The sequence below is a fragment of the Salvelinus fontinalis genome, chromosome 18, assembly GCF_029448725.1.
Source record: "Salvelinus fontinalis isolate EN_2023a chromosome 18, ASM2944872v1, whole genome shotgun sequence".
In the NCBI taxonomy this organism is placed as follows: Eukaryota; Metazoa; Chordata; class Actinopteri; order Salmoniformes; family Salmonidae; genus Salvelinus; species Salvelinus fontinalis.
This window is the reverse complement of record NC_074682.1, coordinates 33,786,335-33,808,628: the sequence shown is the minus strand read 5'-3', so window position 1 is coordinate 33,808,628 and position 22,294 is coordinate 33,786,335. Positions and strand designations below refer to the sequence as shown.

Sequence of the window (22,294 nt, the reverse complement as noted above, 5' to 3'; positions counted from 1 at the left end):
GTGATATCACAACTGATGTGTATCTGTTGTATTTTTTTATTTGTTCTGTTAACAGGTTCTCTCAAATGGACAACTTTTTACAACCTGTTATTTTTCAGCTGTATTAACTCATCTTTCTATCCACAATTGTGTGCTAATACTTGTTCACAGATAATAAGATAAAACATTGTAAAGTGAAAGATTATATGCAGCTCTATGTATGATGAAACTTGATGTATTACAAATCAATGTCACATATTCAGATAGTTTTATATATTAATTTATGTAAAATACAATCTGTATTTTAATTGTATTGTTCCTCAACTTTTGTCGGATATTGAGTACGGATTGCACCGACAATCTGCGATGCTTTATCACATTGAAAAACCTATTATAGAAGAATTGTGTTCTCATTTCAGAGAAGTGCAAATCTCTGTGTCACACCAACTTGCTAAATTTGTATTTACTATTTTTTCCCCAAAAGGTTGAACTTGTATGTAGACTAAATGCACGCTACAAATGAATACAGGCAAAATATCGCCTGCTACGTATGTTAATCTCTCGGATCCGCCCTCAGTGTAACCTTTTTGGTTACTCAAATTCGAATCCAGAATGTTTCGTCCATAGCTTCGTCCATGTTCCAGTAGGTGGCGGTCTTTTTCGTCGTCGATGTGGTTGCTATGACGAAGAGAAGCGTTACAGAACATTCCGGAGTAACTTTTATGTTATGCAGCTAGGCTAAAGATACATTTGCAAGGTTGCAAGTCGTATTTATATTGCAAAAGTTAGAATGACTTATTATGCTGCAAGTTCAGCTTTGGAATCAATTTTTTACAACGTATTGATGTAAAAACATAATGAATGTACTGCCAAACCATCTTGTCAAGTCACTGAAGGAAGATTTCAAGATATTGGTAAGTTCATTGTCATGATGATGAGCACACACACACACACACATTATATATATATATATATATATATATATATATATATATATATATATATACACACATACATACATACATACATACATAGAAGATAGAGACAGAACCATAGATAGACAGACAGAGAGGCAGACAGACAGACATAAGTCACACACACACGCACACACAATACATAGTAATATCTGTTTAGGACTACAGCAAGTGGGAGAGATGCAACAGGAGCAAGACAGAGCCCCCTCCCTGGGTGATTTTGCCCCCACTGCCCAACAAGACTACTGGCTCACCAAGCGAGCGTTATCCAGCCACAGGGAGAGAGGAGAGTGGGACTTCTGCCACCCATAACTTTTTCCCAACAACCGACAAGCCAGGTAAGCTATGAACTCATCTTTGAAGGTAAAATATGTTAAATTGAGGAGATTAGGTTGACACATGCTGGAAGGAAAAGATTCACTGAATGAAAATCCAGCTTCAAATGATGCAGAAGGCATAAATTGTCAATGGGAAATTAACTAAAATGGTTGACTTCCTGTTTTGCCTTTGACAGGGAAGTCTCGCCCCAACACTGGCCATGAAGAGTCCACTGTGACATCTATGGGACGACTCTCTCGACGGAGGAGGAACGAAAGAGTGAAGCTGGACCCCATCACTTTGAAGAAACAAGAAAATATCAAAACACTGAACGTATTTATAGGCTATATCACAAGACATTAAATAAGTGATCAGTAAAATCCTCAGCTATTGAATAGTAGACGTTCCTGGCATCATGTTGAGTCAATAGCCACAGTCAACCACTAGAGGGAGTAATTCGCCATAAGAAATAATCCATGGCAGTAATAGATTTAGACCAGCTGTGTCAAAATTTTTACTAGTTTTTATTATTTCCTTTTAATTTGTGTCCAATTAAGACAACCAGGTGAGGGGAGTTCCTAACAAATCAGTGACCTTAATTGATCAATCAAGTACAAGGGAGATGTGATTTAGAGACACGTTATAAAGTGTGCACCAGACCACAATATCTACACTTAAAACCCAATACTGCATAAATAGGAAAGGTATTTAATTTTACATGTAAATAAACAAATAACAACCACTTTCAGTTGCTGATTATGTCGAGGAAGAAGGCCCTAGTGGAGCTGGAGAAGCACTGTGCATTGCTGCAGGAGAGCAACGTCCGTATGGCTGGGGAGATAGACAGTACAGACAGACAGTCAGTGTCCAGTGCCAGGGAATTCCTCATCCGGCATGACAAATTAGGGGTGAGTACATAGAATCTATGTCATCCTATTGCTCTATATCTGCTCCATTGACGACAGGACACACTTGTGTCCTAGTACTCACTCAAATAGATTGGGCAAGCACCTCACTGTCTATTTTACTGCACTCGCATGTAACTGTATTCTCTAGATATGCTAGAACTACATAGGTACCAAGTATACTGTAGATATGATAGAAGAACAGAGTATCAACACATAGATCACCATCAGCTGTAACAGTCAGTTAAGCCAGCGTTTCCCAAACTCCAAGGGGTGCACATTTTGTTTTTTGTCCTAGCACTACACAGCTGATTCAAATAACCAACTCATCATCAAGCTTTGATTATTTGAAACAGCTGTGTAGTACTAGGGCAAAAAACGAAATGTGCACACTTTGGGGTCCCCAGGGCTGAGTTTTGGAAACGCTTAGTTAGGCTATAGATCACCATCAGCTGTAACAGTCAGTTAGGCTATAGATCACCATCAGCTGTAACGGTCAGTTAGGCTATAGATCACCATCAGCTGTAACGGTCAGTTAGGCTATAGATCACCATCAGCTGTAACAGTCAGTTAGGCTATAGATCACCATCAGCTGTAACGGTCAGTTAGGCTATAGATCACCATCAGCTGTAACAGTCAGTTAGGCTATAGATCACCATCAGCTGTAACGGTCAGTTAGGCTATAGATCACCATCAGCTGTAACAGTCAGTTAGGCTATAGATCACCATCAGCTGTAACAGTCAGTTAGGCTATAGATCTCCATCAGCTGTAAGGTCAGTTAGGCTATAGATCACCATCAGCTGTAACGGTCAGTTAGGCTATAGATCACCATCAGCTGTAACAGTCAGTTAGGCTATAGATCACCATCAGCTGTAACAGTCAGTTAGGCTATAGATCACCATCAGCTGTAACGGTCAGTTAGGCTATAGATCACCATCAGCTGTAAGGTCAGTTAGGCTATAGATCACCATCAGCTGTAACAGTCAGTTAGGCTATAGATCACCATCAGCTGTAAGGTCAGTTAGGCTATAGATCACCATCAGCTGTAAGGTCAGTTAGGCTATAGATCACCATCAGCTGTAACAGTCAGTTAGGCTATAGATCACCATCAGCTGTAAGGTCAGTTAGGCTATAGATCACCATCAGCTGTAACAGTCAGTTAGGCTATAGATCACCACCAGCTGTAACAGTCAGTTAGACTATAGATCACCACCAGCTGTAACAGTCAGTTAGGCTATAGATCACCACCAGCTGTAACAGTCAGTTAGGCTATAGATCACCATCAGCTGTAACGGTCAGTTAGGCTATAGATCACCATCAGCTGTAATGGTGAGTTAGGCTATTGATCACCATCAGCTGTAACGGTCAGTTAGACTATAGATCACCACCAGCTGTAAGGTCAGTTAGGCTATAGATCACCATCAGCTGTAATGGTGAGTTAGGCTATTGATCACCATCAGCTGTAACGGTCAGTTAGGCTATTGATCACCACCAGCTGTAACGGTCAGTTAGACTATAGATCACCACCAGCTGTAACGGTCAGTTAGGCTATAGATCACCATCAGCTGTAACGGTCAGTTAGGCTATAGATCACCATCAGCTGTAACGGTCAGTTAGGCTATAGATCACCATCAGCTGTAACGGTCAGTTAGGCTATAGATCACCATCAGCTGTAACGGTCAGTTAGGCTATAGATCTCCATCAGCTGTAACGGTCAGTTAGGCTATAGATCTCCATCAGCTGTAACGGTCAGTTAGGCTATAGATCACCATCAGCTGTAACGGTCAGTTAGGCTATTGATCACCATCAGCTGTAACGGTCAGTTAGACTATAGATCACCACCAGCTGTAACGGTCAGTTAGGCTATAGATCACCATCAGCTGTAACGGTCAGTTAGGCTATAGATCTCCATCAGCTGTAACGGTCAGTTAGGCTATAGATCACCATCAGCTGTAACAGTGTGAGCACCTTTCTTTATGTTATCTCAGAACCTGATATTCTCCTTGATGTTCAGACATACTAAGACTCTTGTAATGTGGTAAACCAATACCACCATTTGTACCATTATATAAAAGCATATTATTGGTACCCTGGATAAATAAAGTCTACCCTGTTTCTTTGTAAGAGTTCTATAGCTGCATTCAACAGCTGGAGCCACAGTCAGATGGAGCAGGCCAAGACAGAGCTCCAGGAGGCTGAGACTGCTGCAAAGAACAGGCTTTGGGGTAAGTGGTGATATTATAAATAATGCAGAGGCAACAAAAAGTTCAGTTTTTATTAATTGAGATGCCTTTGGCAGAGTGAGAATTATAAATCATAAGCAAATATAGTAGTACAGTAAGTCAAGTGTGCTTGTAAATTATGAATACTCTTTTGTTTTACAGTAAATGTGCGTGTGAATGTCGATATTAAATATTATTGTTGTGTGTGTGCATGTGTGACAGTGCAAGGAAAATCTGGTCGATTGGTGTTTGGGAACTCAAAAGGGAAGACGTGTTTGCATGCAGGGCCGTTCCCTCATTTATGATTGAAGAGTCTGTGGGTAAGCCCTTGATGTGTTACCTTGCCAGGTCTCCATGAGCAGCTGAGGGGGGTGAAGGCAGAGCTGGTGAACGCCCAGGCGGAGCTCCACACCCTGAAGACCTACAAGGATAAAGAGTACCCCGTCAAGGCCCTGCGCATTGCCGAGATAAAGAGAGGGATTGATAAACTCAAAGAGACACAGCAGGTCAACAGGTCTCTCAATGGCAACTTCCTCCAATAGAACGCAATAGGCTGTAGTCTCATATGTTGTGTGCTGTTTATTCCTGTGGTTCCAGGATGAGAATGAGGACGTGAACTTGCTGTGCCAGACAGAGATGGTGTACCTGGAGAGACGATCCCAACACGAAGAGCAGGAAGTCCTCTCTGTCATAGCTAAGGTAGGATAGGATTTACTTCATTGTTCCTCAGGGGAAATTGTCTTGGACACACAGCACTGCTATATACAAAAAATAAAATAAACATCTATTATCACACACTCGACACAAACATAATACATAGGATACAAAGGTCTATAGTTCTTTGTGGATGAATGATTCTCAATTGCCGCTAAAATGTTTTATACAAACATTCAGTAAGTATCAGCATAGGTCTATTTCTGAAGTGTATCTGGATTATAGGTGAAAATAACAGTGGAGGTTTTTTGTAATGAGCTAAAGTCAGACTTTATTGGCAGGGGTAGATGTTGACACCATTTGTCATGGCTTTACTCCTTTCTCTCTGTTTTCAGCAAAATGTTTCATATATTCCCTGTGTCGTCAAACTGATGGCCGCACATAATCAGACGATAAAAAAAGAAATTGGAATCCACAAAAAGGTTTGGTTAATAATTATGAAAATTTCTACCAATTTGATACTTCAACTAGTGATAATGGACTCAGACTCACTCTAACTCCATACAGGTCATCATCAACATGTGAAAATAACCCAGTTTTTATTTTTACCATGGCATTATCGGAAAATGACTGTAATTGAAAAAGTATTTTTTTCTTCCTTTCTGTGTCACTCACTCATGCTTTCAACATTTCAGGAAATTGCGGAGCTGGAAGACAAGAACAGAGAGCTGATCAAGAGTGTCCAGGAACTGCAAATATCACGGACCAACATCAGGAAAGAGATCTTCCAAGACGTTTTCCCCAAATCAGATAAGTATGTCAAGGTGATGGAAGGCACTTTACTGTACACTGCTGCTCTTAATAGGTTGTGTGATATCACCAATCCATGCCATGAGGGTGGGCACTTTAGACAATCTGGCTTTGGAAAAGGTTCTTGAGGGGGGCTTTAAAACACCCATCAATAAGAAGACACATTGTCTAAAGTGCATCTCTAAAACTAAAACAATTACTAATGATCATTTACTTGCCTTCTTTTCTTTAAGAAACTATTACCAAAGAGTAGTACATTGAGAACTACAAGCAAAGAGTATGACAATGTTATAATACCAACCATATACTGTCGATACCCACTGAACTGTTGGCTTGTTTATCTATCTGACATCTTATCAGTGTCACAAAACCATCTAGACAGAACTAATAGACATGTGACAGGAATTTAACCTCTTCCTTGTTCCATCAAAATCGATGTCTCGGAAAGAGTAATGGGGTATCACCATCTAATATTACCCAGGGTTGAAAACAGACTTGTAGCGCCATCTTAAATTTAAATGAAGAAGTACAGCAGAGCGGAGTGAATCCCAGTCTGACATTAAAGGTTAATAAGGTGCTCAAATTTCCCCCCAGCCTGTTCCAAAGCAAGATGACACTCCATGCTGTAGACCATGAAAATCCCTCATACCTACAACTCATCAAATATTCAATCATAAAATGTTCCCCTCTGGGGAATACATTAATTTCACGTGACATTTTATATAAGGGAGATTTAATGTTGAATTAGGATATTGCGAAATTACAATGCTTTTGGTAAACATCCTGAATCTCACTTAGCAATGACAACTTTTTTGCACTGACGTGTTTTAATCCTAAAATAGGCGCCTATAAATATGAAGTTGAACTGTAAGTGCAGATGTTCTAAATGGAATTAGCTGTATTGACTCTGACTGCTTCTAACTCGTCATTTTCCAGGCTGGTAAATAGCGAGTCCACACAGATACAACTAATTCCTCTCACTCTAGTCACTTTTGGGGAGAAAGTATGTTTAAATAAACGTACCTGTTTTTTTCCCTTCCGTGATATGATACAGTCTTCCATAGGGAAACGGCTGCCAGCTTGTTTATTCTGTATTTCAGAATTACTTATGGCAATGGGAGATGTTACTTTCCATTCATTTATTCTCACTCAGATAGGCCATTTTTAGGATGGAAAATGTAGGTCTAAAACATCAGAATTGAAGTGGCCTACAGTACATCTATCATAGGATGTTAATTGGGGAACACACTTGATGTGCATGTACTGTATAATTTTGTGTGCAACGTTTTTGTTCATTAGGATTGTAGGTATCCATCAAGAATAGCCCATACTTAATCATCATTTCATTTCTGAAGGGCACTTTGTAATGGCACTAAACTACTTTCCTCCTTATGGCATTAAGCCTTCACAAGCAATTAACATTTCCAAATGTATACTACGTATGTACATAAGGAAAAGGTGTTCAGTGTGCATTAAGGTTCTAAATGTGTGTCGTGTTCATTCCAGATGCACCCCGGATATGGAGGTGACCTTAAACATCCCTCGTGAGGAGTGGCTCCCCATTTAGATGGGTGACAGACTAGGAGAGACATGACTTGTGTGTCGCTCGGCTGCATTTAAACCTGCTGGGCTCTTCTTGGCACAACCCCAGAATTTCTGTTATACTGAGTGCCCATCTTCTCCTACTACAGTGCCCAATCTTCTTAAAACAAGTTCTGCATTGTAATACCAGTCAACTGGGGCCAATAAACATTTGTGAACATTTCTAATAAATAACTCCATGGTTCAATTTCAAATCCTTTGCATATTCATTCTTCTCTCTTTTTTTGTGCAGTGGAATCATATGCAATTGTATCAAAACCTCTCCAATGAGCATATAATGTTTATTGGTGTGGTTTCATTCAGCTATAATTGATAGTCTATAATTGCCAGTTGAATCTAATTTTCTGCCCATTATCACATTCTTCAATGTGCCGGTCCACAGAAAATCCTGTTTAATATTTAGAATATGTTCTGTTTGCTTTTTCTCCACAGTAAGTGCCCCAGTGAGAGTAACCACTTCAAACCCTCCCTTTCTTTACAAATCTCCTCAGACCCTGTAACTGTAGTTTTGGGAAGTCTCTGACTATAATTTACTTAAGTGTGGGAAAGAAGCTGGCTTTCAGTACAAGGCCTTCATCTAGCCATCGTACGGCCGACTGGTTTGATTACTTATTTTTTTCAGTTGGAAAACGTTCAGCCAAGCCTCAGAAAATACAACTTCCTGGGAAGGAGCTCTGGTCTGTGGCTAGGGGTGTGAACTCTGCCCACACAGTGTTAGGACAGAACTGATTTACAGATGTGTGTGTACTGCTTTTCTCAAACAAACTATGCAGCATACTGCTACAAGTGCTTTTAGTGGAGACTGGGCTCACTTTGAAGATATTTCTGTACTTTATAAAGAGTTCAACACTGGGGCTTGATTTGACAAATCTAAACAGAATACTGTACTAATAGACATGGAGGTAAGGATAAAACACATCCTGTCCCCATATTTAGGTGTGCTTGCTGAAGGCAAAGCACAACTCTAGATTTCTTTCATACTCATATTATTTGATTTCTTTAGCCCGCTCTAGAGCTTAAAATAGTTAAGTTATTAACACGAAACCAACTTCTAAATGTCCAGACTGCCCAAACTCAGATTGCTTGAGAAAATATTATTGACAGTATTTCTACTTTTTGAACTGTAACAATATTAAATGAGCTCCCAATGCATTTCAATGGCAAAAAAAGGCCCATAGACTTGAATGGTAAACTATCAACACCAAACCAAAGTTGATATGTTCAGACTGGCCCAACTTAGATTGTTTGTCAAAGGATATTTGATATTTTGGAATGTGCATAAATTAACATGGGTTTGAATTAGAACCTATAGGAATACAGTGGTTGCTTTCAAAATGGTCCTGCTCCTTGGTCAATTAAACTAGAAGACCAACTATAAAACATTCAGGCTATCCAAACTTCAATTACTCTAAAACCTTTATGAACTATAATTTTTTTGTTGTTGCATAAAATAGAATGAAATAACGCACCAACAGGAACTCTTGGACTGTTCAAGCTAGAGACACCAAACCAACTTCTGGCTATCCTATCCTATCGATCAATTCTTCACAAGCTAGCAAGCCCACCACATTGTCTTCAGGAAATGTACTTTTATAGTATTATTTGATTTCTTTAACCCACTCTAGCGCTAAAAACTATTTAAGTTATTAACATGAAACCAACTACCAAATGTCCAGACTGGCCCAACTCGGATTACTTGATAAAATATTTTTAACAGCATTTATACTTTTGGAACTACAGTATATCAATATTTAAATGAGCTCCCAATGCATTTCAATGGAGAATAAAAAGGCCCATAGACTTCAATGGTAAAAAAAAATGTTCAGGCTATCCTAACTTGATTTTTTGGTTTACGTTTATCAATTATAACTTTATACATTTGCATGAAATAACTCACCACCAGTAACTCTTGTACCATTCAACCTAGAGAAACCAACATTTACATATTCAGACTATCCCAACTTCAAATTATTTAAAACATTTATCAACTATAACTATATTACTGTAGATTTGCATAAAATAACTCACCAATAGTAACTCTTGAACCATTCAAGCTAGAGACCCCAAACCAACGTTCTCATATTCAGGCTATCCTAACTTAAAAACTATAACTTTATACATGTTCATATATTAGCACAATTTAACCTACCAACAGTAACTTTTGAATTGTATAAGCTAGAGACACTAAACCATATTTTACATGTTCAGGCTATCCTGTCCAATAAATCAATACATTTTTACATCTACCTACTTAAAAAAAATAACCAGTCATTACCATTACTACTGTGGTCACTACCGCTACTATAACTTATTTCACAACCATAAATACTTTCAAACAGGCTAGCAAGCACACCACATTTTCCTCAGGAAATGTAATTTTCTAGATTTGTATATAAAGCAGTTGTGTGGGCAATGTGCAAACATTAAAACAACCTTTTAAGTATGTCTGCACTGTGGAGGTCAACATTGTGGTAAGAGAGAACACTAACAGTTTAGAACAGGAAGTGACTTACTTCACGTCATGAAGTCGGGGTGTGTTCTTCAATGAGATTAAAGTGAACTCGCACACGGGAAAAGTTGCAGCAGCAATGAGGAAATCAAATTAGGGTTGATTCGAAACACGCGCATCATCAAAGGACCCGCTCGGCTGAAAACACTCAGCGTGTTCAAGCGCGCATTGCCTACATGCGTTTAGCGGGATTTACAGCACGGGTGAGTATCTATCCATTGGTGGAAAAATAAATTAGCCTAATTAACATACGCCATATCCATGTAGCCAACAACTTGTTGGACAGGAAGTGCAATAGCTTTTCACGAAAACTTTGGTTCATGACAGCAAAAATATTATATTGTAATGATTAAACCGCCGGCCGTCCCTATTACATTATTTAGTTGTCGACTGACAAAGTTAGTGGTGCTTCGAGTTTCCAAAATATTTGAAGTAGGCTACGCTATGGCTACGTCTTAGTGTTATCGCTGGAGGTGATCTGAAACATTGGCTCTGAATGCCTTTGAACGTGTGTGTGTTCGTGTGTGAGACGGAGAGGGAGACAGAGAGAGGAAAGAAAGGCAGAGAGATGCGAGTAGAAGAACAGAGAGAGCAACCCCTGATTCCACTCTTAAATTTTTAACAGGGTTGTGGAACTTTGCAGGCTGTTGCCATGACTCCAGTGTATACTGTTACAATGTCCCATCAGCTGTTCTATACAAGTGTAACAAAACTGATTGAAACATTGGAAGCTTGTCTTATTACAAGAACAGAATGACAGCTCGCACACGGCTCCCCGACGCGCGAAAACTTTACAAGCCTTTGGTGTAGTCTGTGCTTTCTCTGACATGGAGAATACTGGACACAATTAGAAGATTCATGGCTACAGTTGTGAGTAAATGAAAGACAATGTTATGTTTGAGTGCTGTTTTCACTCCAGTAGGCTATGTGATATTTTTGTCTTATAGTAAATTATGACTTTATCATCTGATTATGCTGCATACTCTATTCTTCTTTTTAAGGGATGTTCTTTGCCTTTTCGCCAAGATGACACATACCCAGAGAGAGGGCAAAGAGACTTTGCGGAGAAGGGCAAGTACTCCTATCCCTGCCTCTCATCAGCCGGGGCCGAGAGGCAGAGACCCGCCAGCCGACCTCCATCACCCTCCGCTCTGCCAGTCTGCCTCATACCATCCCGGAGACAAGTCTCTCCACTGCCGCGCCAATTGGTCTTCTGATGACTCAGACAATGACTCGGATGGCTCGGGAGCAGAATGTTTATACCGCGTTGTTTTGCTAGGAGACCACGGTGTTGGAAAGTCGAGTCTTGCCAATATCTTTGCTGGCATACAGGAGAAGGATGCTCACGACCATACAGGAGGTGGGTTATTTACTAAGCACAATTCCAATGATTATTACAGGACTATGTATGGTGTGTATAGCCTACTATCAAAACTATTGGTTTGTTTTTTTGTCAATCTCTTATCAGTAACCTAAAATAAATTAATTTTCTCCTAATTAAAATCCATGGACACTATTGACTAATTGGTTATTAAATTAGTTAATTCATTTATGCATCTTTAACAATGACTTTCAGTAATTGTCTCTGACATTGCCCTATCCCTGACAACCTTGGCTAACCTGTCACAACTACATTTATGGAACTCCTGTAACTGGCACATGTAGAAGTGAGTGACCTCAAAGCATTGATTGGCAGCTTGTATTGACCCATGCATTTGGGCATCCAGCTGTGATGTGGTTTGTGGAGGTTGTCCTTTTAAGATACCAATTTCTCTGTAGTTCTCAATTTCATAATAGTGCTAAGAATATTTACAAAACAAATTCATAATGAAAACTTTTTGGTCATGCATGATAGAGTAGCCTAGACAGACAGTGGCTTCATTCGTTTGTGAGAGGTTCATGTTGTTGTGACCTGTGTGTGTCGAGTCATTGCTGATGGCCGAGGACGGGAGTGACTGGCTGAAGATGCATCCCAAATGGCACCCTATTTTCCTTTAATAGTGCACTACTTTTTTGACCGTAGGGCTCTGGTCAAAAGTAGTACACTATAAAGGGAATAGGATTCCATTTGGGATGCAGACTGGATGTTATGAGTGGCCCTGTTGTTGTGGAGAGACCCATCAGCTGTCAGAAGGGCTGTGTGTCAGGGAGACCCGCTGGGACAGGACACCGTTTGACTGACACCAACACCCAGGACCCTGTTCTGTTTGGTCATTTCTCAAACCATCTATCCCAAATTGCATCCTATTCCCTACATAGTGCATAGTGTCCTACTTTTGACCTGAGCCCTGTTCAAAAGTAGTGAACTAAATAGGGCAGGGTTCCCCAACTGCCAGCCCGTGGGTGATTTTATTTGCCCCCCCAAGTTGTTCAACATAAAAGACTGTAAAAACACCTGCACATCAGGACCAAGTGATTTTTAATTTTGGAAATCTGTTCCAAGTATTCCCACACATAGTAGAGAGATGTGATCGTATACAAATGTAAGCAAGGCTTGAAATTATAATGTTTTGCTCAAATGTTATATCTGTTTGGGCTTCTTGAGGTCGATTTGCAGTCTACAAATTATTTGTAAATATGTTCTGGCCCCCTGACCATCCGCTCAAGAAAAAATCTGCCTGTGGCTGAATCTAGTTGATGATCCCTGAAATAGGGAATAGCCTCGGGTTGTTTTCTATGAGCTACATTTTGAGACGCTCTGATAAACTGGGAATGGAGTTCCCCCATCAAATGTGATATTACATAATCATTATAATGTGTGCAATTGGAATATGCACTGACTAGGCCCAGTGCATCTCTGTGGTTACTGATATGGTCATATTGGCTACATTTACACAGGCAGCCCAATTAAAATATTTTTTTCCACTAATTGGTCTTTTGACCAATCACCTCAGATCTTTTCACATCAGATATTTTTCAGAGTTTATCTGATTGGTCAAAAGACCAATTATTGAAACAAATATTTGAATTGGGCTGCCTGTGTAAACGCAGCCTAAGAAATTCTGATGTAAAGCTTATTTGACTGGAGAGAATTCCTGAGGTGACGTGGGGACATGTATTTTCATAACCTCATAATTTAGATAGATATAGCCTGTGTTTTTCCAAAAGATTAGAGAAACTTTTTCAAAATATTTGTACTGTACATGTATTTTGACAAATGCCAAAGCATGTGCAGACACAGCCAGACAGAAGATGGGAACTCCTACAGGAGAGAGGTATTGTAAGGAGATGGAATTCCTAAAGAGGCTATCCCAAACAGGATAGAGATGAATGATAAGAAGCAGAGAGGGGTTGCCCCTGTCTGTTCTAGTGAGCGAGAGAGGGGGTGGATGTGTGGGCTCAGCTCTCTTGCTTATCTTTGCTGAATGGTGAGGTTAGGTTCAGGCTCTGCTGACATGGCAGTTGTGTGTGTGTGTCCCAGCTCTTCAGAAAGATAAAGGCTCCCTTATGACACCACCCCAGCCCACCCGCTCTGACATCTGTTTTCAGCCTGTCACTGACTGGTGGTGTTATTGTTATTTTTAGTGTCTTGTCACTTAGCTTGTCACACTGGCAGAAACTGAGCTGTTCTTCAAGTGGACGCCTTGGTTAGTTTAGAGCTGGTGTGATGAATGGCAAGTGTTTTATGAGGACAGAACAGCATTACGAGGAGATTACAACTCGTGCCAATATAGGCATATTACTAGACATATTACTTGTTTACAGGTTTTGACCTATATTGTAACTTCAACTCAATGACCTCAACTTCTAAAAGCTTTGCCGGACCATTTGTCATTGTCTCGTGCGGGCTGCTTTTACAATAAGGTTAGAGCTGAATGTGGAAAATGTAACAAGCTCTTTCACTCTTGGCTAAAGTGTGTTTTAGTCTCCCTGTCACGACGGCTAGGAGGATCTCAGACTAAACAAGACATGGCTCAATGCTTTTTTCCACATCGAAAATTCCATAGTCATGAGATGGTAGTGGAAGTGTAATAACTCCATGGTCATGATATGTTGTGGAAGTGCAATAACTCTATGGTCATGAGATGGTAGTGGAAGTGTAATAACTCCATGGTCGTAGTGGAAGTGTAATAACTCCATGGTCATGAGATGGTAGTGGAAGTGTAATAACTCCATGGTCGTAGTGGAAGTGTAATAACTCCATGGTCGTAGTGGAAGTGTAATAACTCCATGGTCGTAGTGGAAGTGTAATAACTCCATGGTCGTAGTGGAAGTGTAATAACTCCATGGTCGTAGTGGAAGTGTAATAACTCCATGGTCGTAGTGGAAGTGTAATAACTCCATGGCACCTTTTATAGGTAGTAAGGATAAACACATCAGTAGAGTTCTTGGATGTCAAATATTATTTACCAACTTTGCAAAGTTGGCCTAAATTATTCATCACAATAAAAAATCTGATTCAGCTCACTGATATACATATGTATGCTCCCATGTGGTTTATTGACAACAGTCTACAAGGTTTCAAGCCTTAGGTCTCCATCAGGTTTCCATTCATAAAGAACAAGCCCATATAATATAATATAATATATATATATATATATGTGTGTGTGTGTCTTATATATAGAGAGATATATTTCCAAATGACTTCACCCCTGCAACCAATTGTAGACATATAGTAGGAGGTGACACAAATTAGACAAAATCCTTTCTGTATCTACAACAAGATGTAGGGGTGGTTTCTCGGACACAGACTAAGCCTAGCTCTGGACTAAAAAGCATGTTCAACTGAGAATTTCCATTGAAAGTGATGTTTAGTCTAGTTAGTTTTAGGCTTTATCCATGTCTGGGTAACCATCCGTAAGAGTTGTATTTGAATGTTTAGCAAAAGTGGCAGGCCAACTAGGTTACAATTTTTACACTACAGTGGCGTGAAAAAGTATGTGAACCCTTTGGAATTATCTGTATTTCTGCATAAATTGGTTCTAAAATTAGATCTGATCTTCATCTAATTCACAACGACAGACACACAGTGTGCTTAAACTAATAACACACATTTTTGTATATTTCTCATCTATATTGAATACATAATTTAAACATTCACAGTGTAAGTTGGAAAAAGTATGTGAACCCATAGGCTAATGACTTCTCCAAAAGCTAATTGGAGTCAGCTAACCCGGGAGTACAATCATTGAGACGAGATTGGAGATGTTGGTTAGAGCCGCCCTGCCCTATTAAAAAACACTCTCAAAATGTTTGTTTGCTATTCAAAAGAAGCATTGCATGATGTGAACCATGCCTCGAACAAAAAAGATCTCAGAAGACCCAAAATTAAGAGTTGTTGACTTGCATAAAGCTGGAAAGGGTTACAAAAGTATGTCTAAAAGCCTTGATGTTCATCAGTCCACGGTAGGACAAATTGTCTATAAATGGAGAAAGTTCAGCACTGTTGCTACTCTCCCTACGAGTGGCCGTCCTGCAAAGATGACTGCAAGATCACAGTGCAGAATGCTTAATGAGGTTAAGAAGAATCTTAGTGTCAGCTAAAGACTTAATGAAATCTCTGGAACATGATAACATCTCTGTTTACGAGTCTACGATACCTAAAACACTAAACAAGAATGGTGTTCATGGGAGGACACCATGGAAGAAGCCACTGCTGTCCAAAAAAAAACATTGCTGCACGTCTGAAGTTTGCAAAAGAGCATCTGGATGTTCCACAGCATTACTGGCAAAATATTCTGTGGACAGATGAAACTACAGTTGAGTTGTTTGGAAGGAACACACAACACTGTGGAGAACAAAAGGCACAGCACACCAACATCAAAACCTCATCCCCACTGTAAAGTATGGTGAAGGGAGCATGATGGTTTGGAGCTGCTTTGCTGCCTCAGGGCCTGGACAGCTTGCTATCATCGACGGAAAAATGAATTCCAAAGTTTATCCAGACATTTTGCAGGAGAATGTAAGGCTATATGTCCGCCAGTTGAAGCTCAGAAGTTGGGTGATGCAACAGGACAACGACCCAAAACACAGAAGTAAATCAACAACAGAATGGGTTCAACAGAAGAAAATATGCCTTCTGGAGTGGCCCAGTCAGTGTCCTGAACTTAACCCGATTTGAGATGCTGTGGACCTTGCACTGTGAATGTTTACACAGTGTGTTCCATAAAGACATGAAAACATAATTGTTTGTGTGTTATTAGTTTAAGCAGACTGTGTTTGTCTATTGTTGTGACTTAAATGTTAAATGATAAAATGTTATGACCAATTGATGCAGAAGTCTAGGTTATTCCAAAGGGTTCATACTTTTTCTTGCCTATCCACCATCTGATGTAACTATTTCAACTCCTTTTTCTGTCTTTAGAATTTTTTTCCAATGTTATTGAGGAACGTACAGTATGAAGTAATAACATATTTTCTCATCTCTTTCCTGATTATTGTTTGTTGGTTTAGAGGACACCTATGAGAAAACCATGACTGTGGATGGGGAGGAGACCATCCTCATCGTCATGGACACCTGGGAGAACGAGAAACAGGTACGACAATAACCATGAACCTGGTTTTGTCACCAAAATATTGATTGCACAGTAGTGGCGAATATGATATCTTCTTGCAACAAGACTCCTTTCAAAGTAAAAAAGGTGGGAAAAAATACAAATTTTAACAAGAAAAACAGGAAAAACCATGTTCTATAACTTCTATTTAGTTTGTTTACCTTCAAGATACATTGTGTATGGGGTCTCCGAGAGGCGCAGCTGTCGAAGGCACTCCATCACAGTGCTAGAGGCGTCACTACAGACCCAGGTTCGTTCCTAGGCTGTGTCACAACCGGCTGTGATCGGGAGTCCCATAGGGCAGCGCAAAATTGGCCCAGCGTCGTCCGGGCTAGGGGAGGGTTTGGCCGATGGGGCTTTACTTGGCTCATCGCGCTCTAGCGACTCCTTGTGGCGGGCCGGGCGCCTGCAGGCTGACCCGGTCGTCAGTTGAACAGTGTTTCCTCCGACACATTGGTGCAGTTGGCTTCTGGGTTAAGCGGGTGCGTGTTAAGAAGCGCTGTTTGGTCGGTTTCGGAGGACACATGACTCAACCTTCGCCTCCCAAGCCCATTGGGGAGTTGCAGCGATAAGACAAGATCGAAATTGGAGAGAAAACGGGGGTAAAATTTCCCCAAAAATAAAAGATACATGGTGTACTTGATGGCACTCGAGAACACAAACACTGAGGTAGAGAAAATAAAAAATCCTCTTGTGCCTGAAACAACCCACAAGCCTCCATTCTATTCTCTTCAAAACAACTATGATACCTGAAGGGCAACCCGTCATTGTGGGAAAATATATATGTGCTCACTGTGTGCCTGTAGCAATACCCCATTGACTCACCCCCCAAAGTGGGGTGAATCCTGGTTGTGCTGGAGTCAGTAAGTGGTGCATGGCTCCAGTGGTATGGGGCAAGCGTCTGTATGGAACACTGATGGCTGTGGGGCCTAATTACTCCAGTATTGATTACAGCTGGGGAGTGAAGCGTGCAGGCCAGGCTGCGTGTTGACTTGTCTGTACCGGGTAAGAGGAGATATAAGGACATAATGTCTATAAGGACAGTGGTTTGACTGTGTTTAAGGGCACCAAGTGTTTTTTTATAGGCAGAAAGTCAGATGTACTATATGTTTGACCAAAGACCATCCCTGGAAACCTGAGTTCTGTATTCACAAATACATAGAAATCCGCTTGGGTCCATCTGTCACAATTTGCATATACCCTTTTCGAATAAGGAAGTTAACTTCATGTTGACCACCACTAATCTTTTAAATGGACACGGTTATATTTGACATCAAGGTTGGCTTCAAGGATAACATCAAAGAACACATGCTATATCTAAGTCCAGATCCTGGCGAGCCCCCAAATATGGCTAGTGTTGGTGAATGTTGAACTTTATTTCTGTTGGATAGCAGTTTTTTTGTTTCTCTCAGGAGGAGGATGAGAAGTGGGTCCAGGACTACTGTATGCAGGTGGGCAACGCCTACGTCATAGTTTACTCCATCACGGATCGCACCAGCTTCGAGAGTGCCTCCGAGTTACGCATCCAGCTGCGGCGCATACGGCAGGCCGAGAACATTCCTATCATCCTCGTGGGCAACAAAAGTGACCTGGTCCGCTCCAGAGAAGTGGCTGTAGAAGGTAACGTTGATTCCAATGATAATGATGTTATCATTAACGCATCTCTCCACATCTTCTTCTGAACAGTGATTTGATGACAGCCATTTAAGCAATATGAGCAGCGCTCTGCTTATAAGAGAGAGTAAAATAGTTTGGCTTACAACAGTTCGTGTTGCATTTTCTGTGGACTTCATAGTCAAAACTACAGAACATAGAAATCACATATCAAATGTTGCAGTCCACACGACATATTGTGGACAGTTCATTTAACATTCCAAGAGTTGGATTTACAGCATACATCTCATACACTAACACTGTATTTAACAATGTCACTGTAATTCTTGATGATTTGGTCAATGTTTTAATATTTAACCTGTTCTGCAGGTGAGAGTAAGCTTGTTCTAATTCTGGAGCAATGGATCAAATTAATTTATGTTAGAAGTTTCACCTGATCCAGTGTTATTTTTTATTTTTTTTGTATATTTCTAAATATGTGGACATTGTGTATGTAACGATGTTCCTCCTCTTCATACGAAGAGCGGGTTGTGAATACATAATGAATTTATTAAGGTAAACGACGAAACACGAAAACAAACACTGGGAAGGATTACAAAATAACAAAAAACGAATGTATACTGACCTAAACCATGAGTACTTACATAAAACACGTAGGAACAGGTACAGACTATGACAAACCGAACGAACAAACGCTACAGTCCCGTGTGGTACAGACACGGACGACAATCACCCACAAACAAACAGTGAGAACACCCTACCTTAATATGACTCTCAATTAGAGGAAAACGCAAAACACCTGCCTCTAATTAAGAGCCATACCAGGCAACCCAAAACCAACATAGAAACAGAAAACATAGACTGCCCACCCAAAACTCACGCCCTGACCATCACACACATACAAAACAACAGAAAACAGGTCAGGAACGTGACAGTGTATGATTGAATGTATGGCACAGAGTGCCCATGTCAATTGTTTTTCCTTGCAGCCACTTGCCTACCAATAGAGGACCAATGGAATGGAAACAAGTCTTCGGAAACAAGTCTTTATTTTTTTGGTATATAATCCTCTGCAATTTTGGTACATGTATTGGTTGCCTTGTGTGGCTTCTTTATTTATTTAAAAAAATGTCAGACCAAGTTGTCAGACCCAGACATTAATCTAATGTCGACCTCTCACACTTAAACACCTCTTGTTTGACCCTTTCTTCCTCTGTGCTCTGCTCTCTCCTAGAGGGCCGTGCGTGCGCTGTTGTGTTCGACTGCAAATTCATAGAGACATCCGCTTCGCTCCACCACAACGTTCACGAGCTCTTCGAGGGCATCGTCCGGCAGATTCGCCTGCGGCGAGACAGCAAGGAGACTAACGAGCGCCGGCGCTCCGTCTACAAGCGTAAGGAGAGCCTCACCAAGAAGGCCCGCCGCTTTCTAGACCGCCTGGTGGCCAAGAACAACAAGAAGATGGCGCTGAAGGTTCGCGCCAAGTCTTGCCACGACCTGGCCGTGCTGTAATGGCTGCTGTGTGGCGTTCACGCCGTCAGTGGTTGCAGACTCCAACGCTCCTCTTTCCCCTAACAATCCCCTTGTGGTAAAGGGGAAGAACATTGTTTATTATTTTCTATTTATTTCACCCATTAGAAGCAATTGGGTTGAGGAAATTTAGACTTTTTGTTGCTATATCCCAGATTTGCTGAGAATGAGTTTACTAAACATACACCTTATCAACTGTTTGCCTTACATCTAATTAAATAGATTCCTAGACCAGTGTATCCAGACACAGATCTGACATTTAAACTCCTTTTTCTGTCTCATTTTGAGAAGGTTTTCTAAGATTATTGAGGTATGAAATAATAATTTGAATGCACTGTATGATGTATTTTTGCCATGAGGAAAGCAATGTCCACAGAGGTACTTTACACAGATGTCACTGACTACTTGATTTCAAGGTTTTGCACTATGGGAGACAGTGATGTATTAGGAGGAATCAGTGGAGCTTCTTCTACAACAATGATGTTTCTCTCTACCAAGAGAGCTCAAGTCTGGTTTGAGACTGTTCTGTCTGTGAGCCCATCAGTTCACAGCTAAATTACATGTGAACGCCGATGTTGTTTGGGAATCGACACCATCGTAAACTTTCCAAAAGGATTATCCCGTCCTCATCTTCCTTTACAAGCACCTCCTACACTGGAAGGACCAGTAGGGTGTTACAGTGAAACTGTCATGGTCGCTTTTGAAAGGCTTGGTCTGATTGACCACTGTCAAGAAACACCTTTGTATGATGACATGGTCCTGAAGAGACCAAAGAAGTGTTGAGTTCTTCAATGTCAGTGTTTTTGTCCACGTTGGGCTTGAGAAAGGTATAATAATCACTTTTGTACAAAATTGTGTTTTGAGTTTGTAAATACAGTATGTGAAGGATCTTTATGCGGAAATAAAGGAGTAGGAAAAGTATTACCACTTCACCATTGTCTGCACTGGACTGTAAGGTCTGTTACTCCGAAGGCATTGCTTACAGAAATGTATTATTAAAAGGATAAAAATGAGCTATTTTTAAAAGCTTTTATAAAATATTTGAAAGAGATCGTTGCTAACCTGTGTGCTCCGTTTCTGCTTTCTCCTCATATTAGCTGAAGCAAAACCAGAATCTGAGCGACGTGAGCATAGACTCTTCAAAGGCTTTAAAAGTACATGAGTGATTCTGGTGTAGCTTTCCATAAACCTGCTAAAGGAAAGGGGCGACTATAGAACATATTGTTACAATGGCTTCTTCCCAAATGGCACCCTATTCCCTATAAAGAGCACTACTTTTGACCAGGGCGAACAATAGTGCACTATAAAGTAGTGCACTATTTAGGGAATATGGTGCCATATGGGACGCATGAACATCTGCTGTGTGTTCCATATGGAGTTGTACGTCTGCCTCGTAACGTTGACAAAGTACAGATAATAAGGAGCAGCATTGATTAATGACAATGCCCATGTTGTGGTTTAAACTCCTGGATGGGTAGAAACTCCCGTAAGCATCAAATTCATGTCCAGACACAGACATGTTTGGAAAAATAAAGTTAGAGGGTCAAAGGTCATACGTATCCCCAAGACATGCTAAACCTCTCACCATTACCAATAACACGGGAGGTTAGCATGTCTTGGGGGTATGATCATTGACCCTCTGTAACTTTCATCCACGTGAAGGTAGAAGTGTTTAGAAACATTCTATTCTTATTTACAATTAAAGTGACTCCAAAATGACACAATACATCATTTACCTTTATTTTGTGCCAAATAATTAATCTGAAACACAACCAAAACGAACAGTAAATGCATCCAACAAGTTTGTAGAGACACACGCTTGATTTAGTCATTGCATGCTAGGAATATATGACCAAACACTAAACATTTTGACTACTTTATTTATAAGAATCTTTAGGGGTGTTCATAAGTTTGACCTCTACTTTTATGAAACAAAAATAAATACTTGTTAGTATAAAATTAATATTTTAATTATTTATTTTATACAGTAATTATTGCTTGTCTTTATGAAGGGTGTCAATACTTTTGTATCCCACTGTATACACTACATTACCAAAAGTATGTGGACACCTGCTCGTTAAACATCTCAATCCAAAATCATGGGCATTAATATCAATGACGGTTTTAGCATGTAAATCTTGGTGGGGGCAAACAAAATATATATGTTTTGATGCATGCCAGCAAAGCCACTACACAACACTAAATAATATATTAATTGCGCTATAGTGGTGACAAAAGGTGCCCACAAACTGTTAGGGCCTACATAAAGCTGTCCCAACAGCAGAGCTTTCTTTTCAGCACCATGGAGTGAATCCTTACCACCACTACACCTGGCTGTCAGCGGAGCCTTGTCTCGCAGCAGGGGGGGGGAAAAACATAGCTGATATCGCCGATTTTCTTAAACAAATGTGGTTTCTACTGACAATTGAAATGTACAAACTATGGTATAAGGGAATAATGAGCAGATAAGAGGCAACCCGTAATTTCGATTAAGACAATAATGAGCGAGCTAAGATGGACGTAGTCATATCTATTGTTCAGCACTTTTGAAATGTACAGCGACAGAATTCAGAACATGTGCCATTCTTACAGTATTCTCCCTGTACACCAAGTCAGAACCGTAGGTTAAATGAAGGGGGCATATAAGCAGACAATGAAAGCTCTTACAATATTTGATGACAT

The 22,294-nt window shown here is 40.3% G+C and overlaps 1 protein-coding gene across 3 annotated transcripts; it reads left to right on the top strand.

The window, feature by feature from the left end:
* Positions 1 to 598: 598 nt before the first annotated feature.
* LOC129815345 (GTP-binding protein REM 1-like) lies at positions 599 to 20,625 on the top strand. Of its 3 annotated transcripts, XM_055869072.1 has the most exons (13): positions 599 to 893; positions 1,114 to 1,291; positions 1,468 to 1,604; positions 2,021 to 2,179; positions 4,303 to 4,402; positions 4,748 to 4,905; positions 4,997 to 5,098; positions 5,449 to 5,535; positions 5,749 to 5,867; positions 10,976 to 11,334; positions 16,368 to 16,450; positions 17,881 to 18,088; positions 19,317 to 20,625. In XM_055869072.1, the coding sequence occupies exons 1-13, from the start codon at positions 837 to 839 to the stop codon at positions 19,592 to 19,594; spliced, it is 2,025 nt and encodes a 674-aa protein (XP_055725047.1). In that variant the 5' UTR covers positions 599 to 836; the 3' UTR covers positions 19,595 to 20,625. The 3 variants fall into 3 exon arrangements, with proteins under 3 accessions (XP_055725047.1, XP_055725048.1, XP_055725049.1); XM_055869073.1 differs by lacking the exons at positions 599 to 893; positions 1,114 to 1,291; positions 1,468 to 1,604; ... (4 more) ...; positions 5,449 to 5,535; positions 5,749 to 5,867 and adding an exon at positions 9,830 to 10,177; XM_055869074.1 differs by lacking the exons at positions 599 to 893; positions 1,114 to 1,291; positions 1,468 to 1,604; ... (4 more) ...; positions 5,449 to 5,535; positions 5,749 to 5,867 and adding an exon at positions 10,247 to 10,844.
* Positions 20,626 to 22,294: the final 1,669 nt, after the last annotated feature.

Excerpts from the sequence above, each read along its gene's own strand:
- LOC129815345 (XM_055869072.1), top strand. The coding sequence starts at position 837 with ATGAATGTACTGCCAAACCATCTTGTCAAGTCACTGAAGGAAGATTTC. Across the intron at positions 1,605-2,020 it reads AAAATATCAAAACACTGAAC|TTGCTGATTATGTCGAGGAA; the intron begins GTATTTATAGGC and ends AACCACTTTCAG. Across the intron at positions 5,536-5,748 it reads AAATTGGAATCCACAAAAAG|GAAATTGCGGAGCTGGAAGA; the intron begins GTTTGGTTAATA and ends TCAACATTTCAG.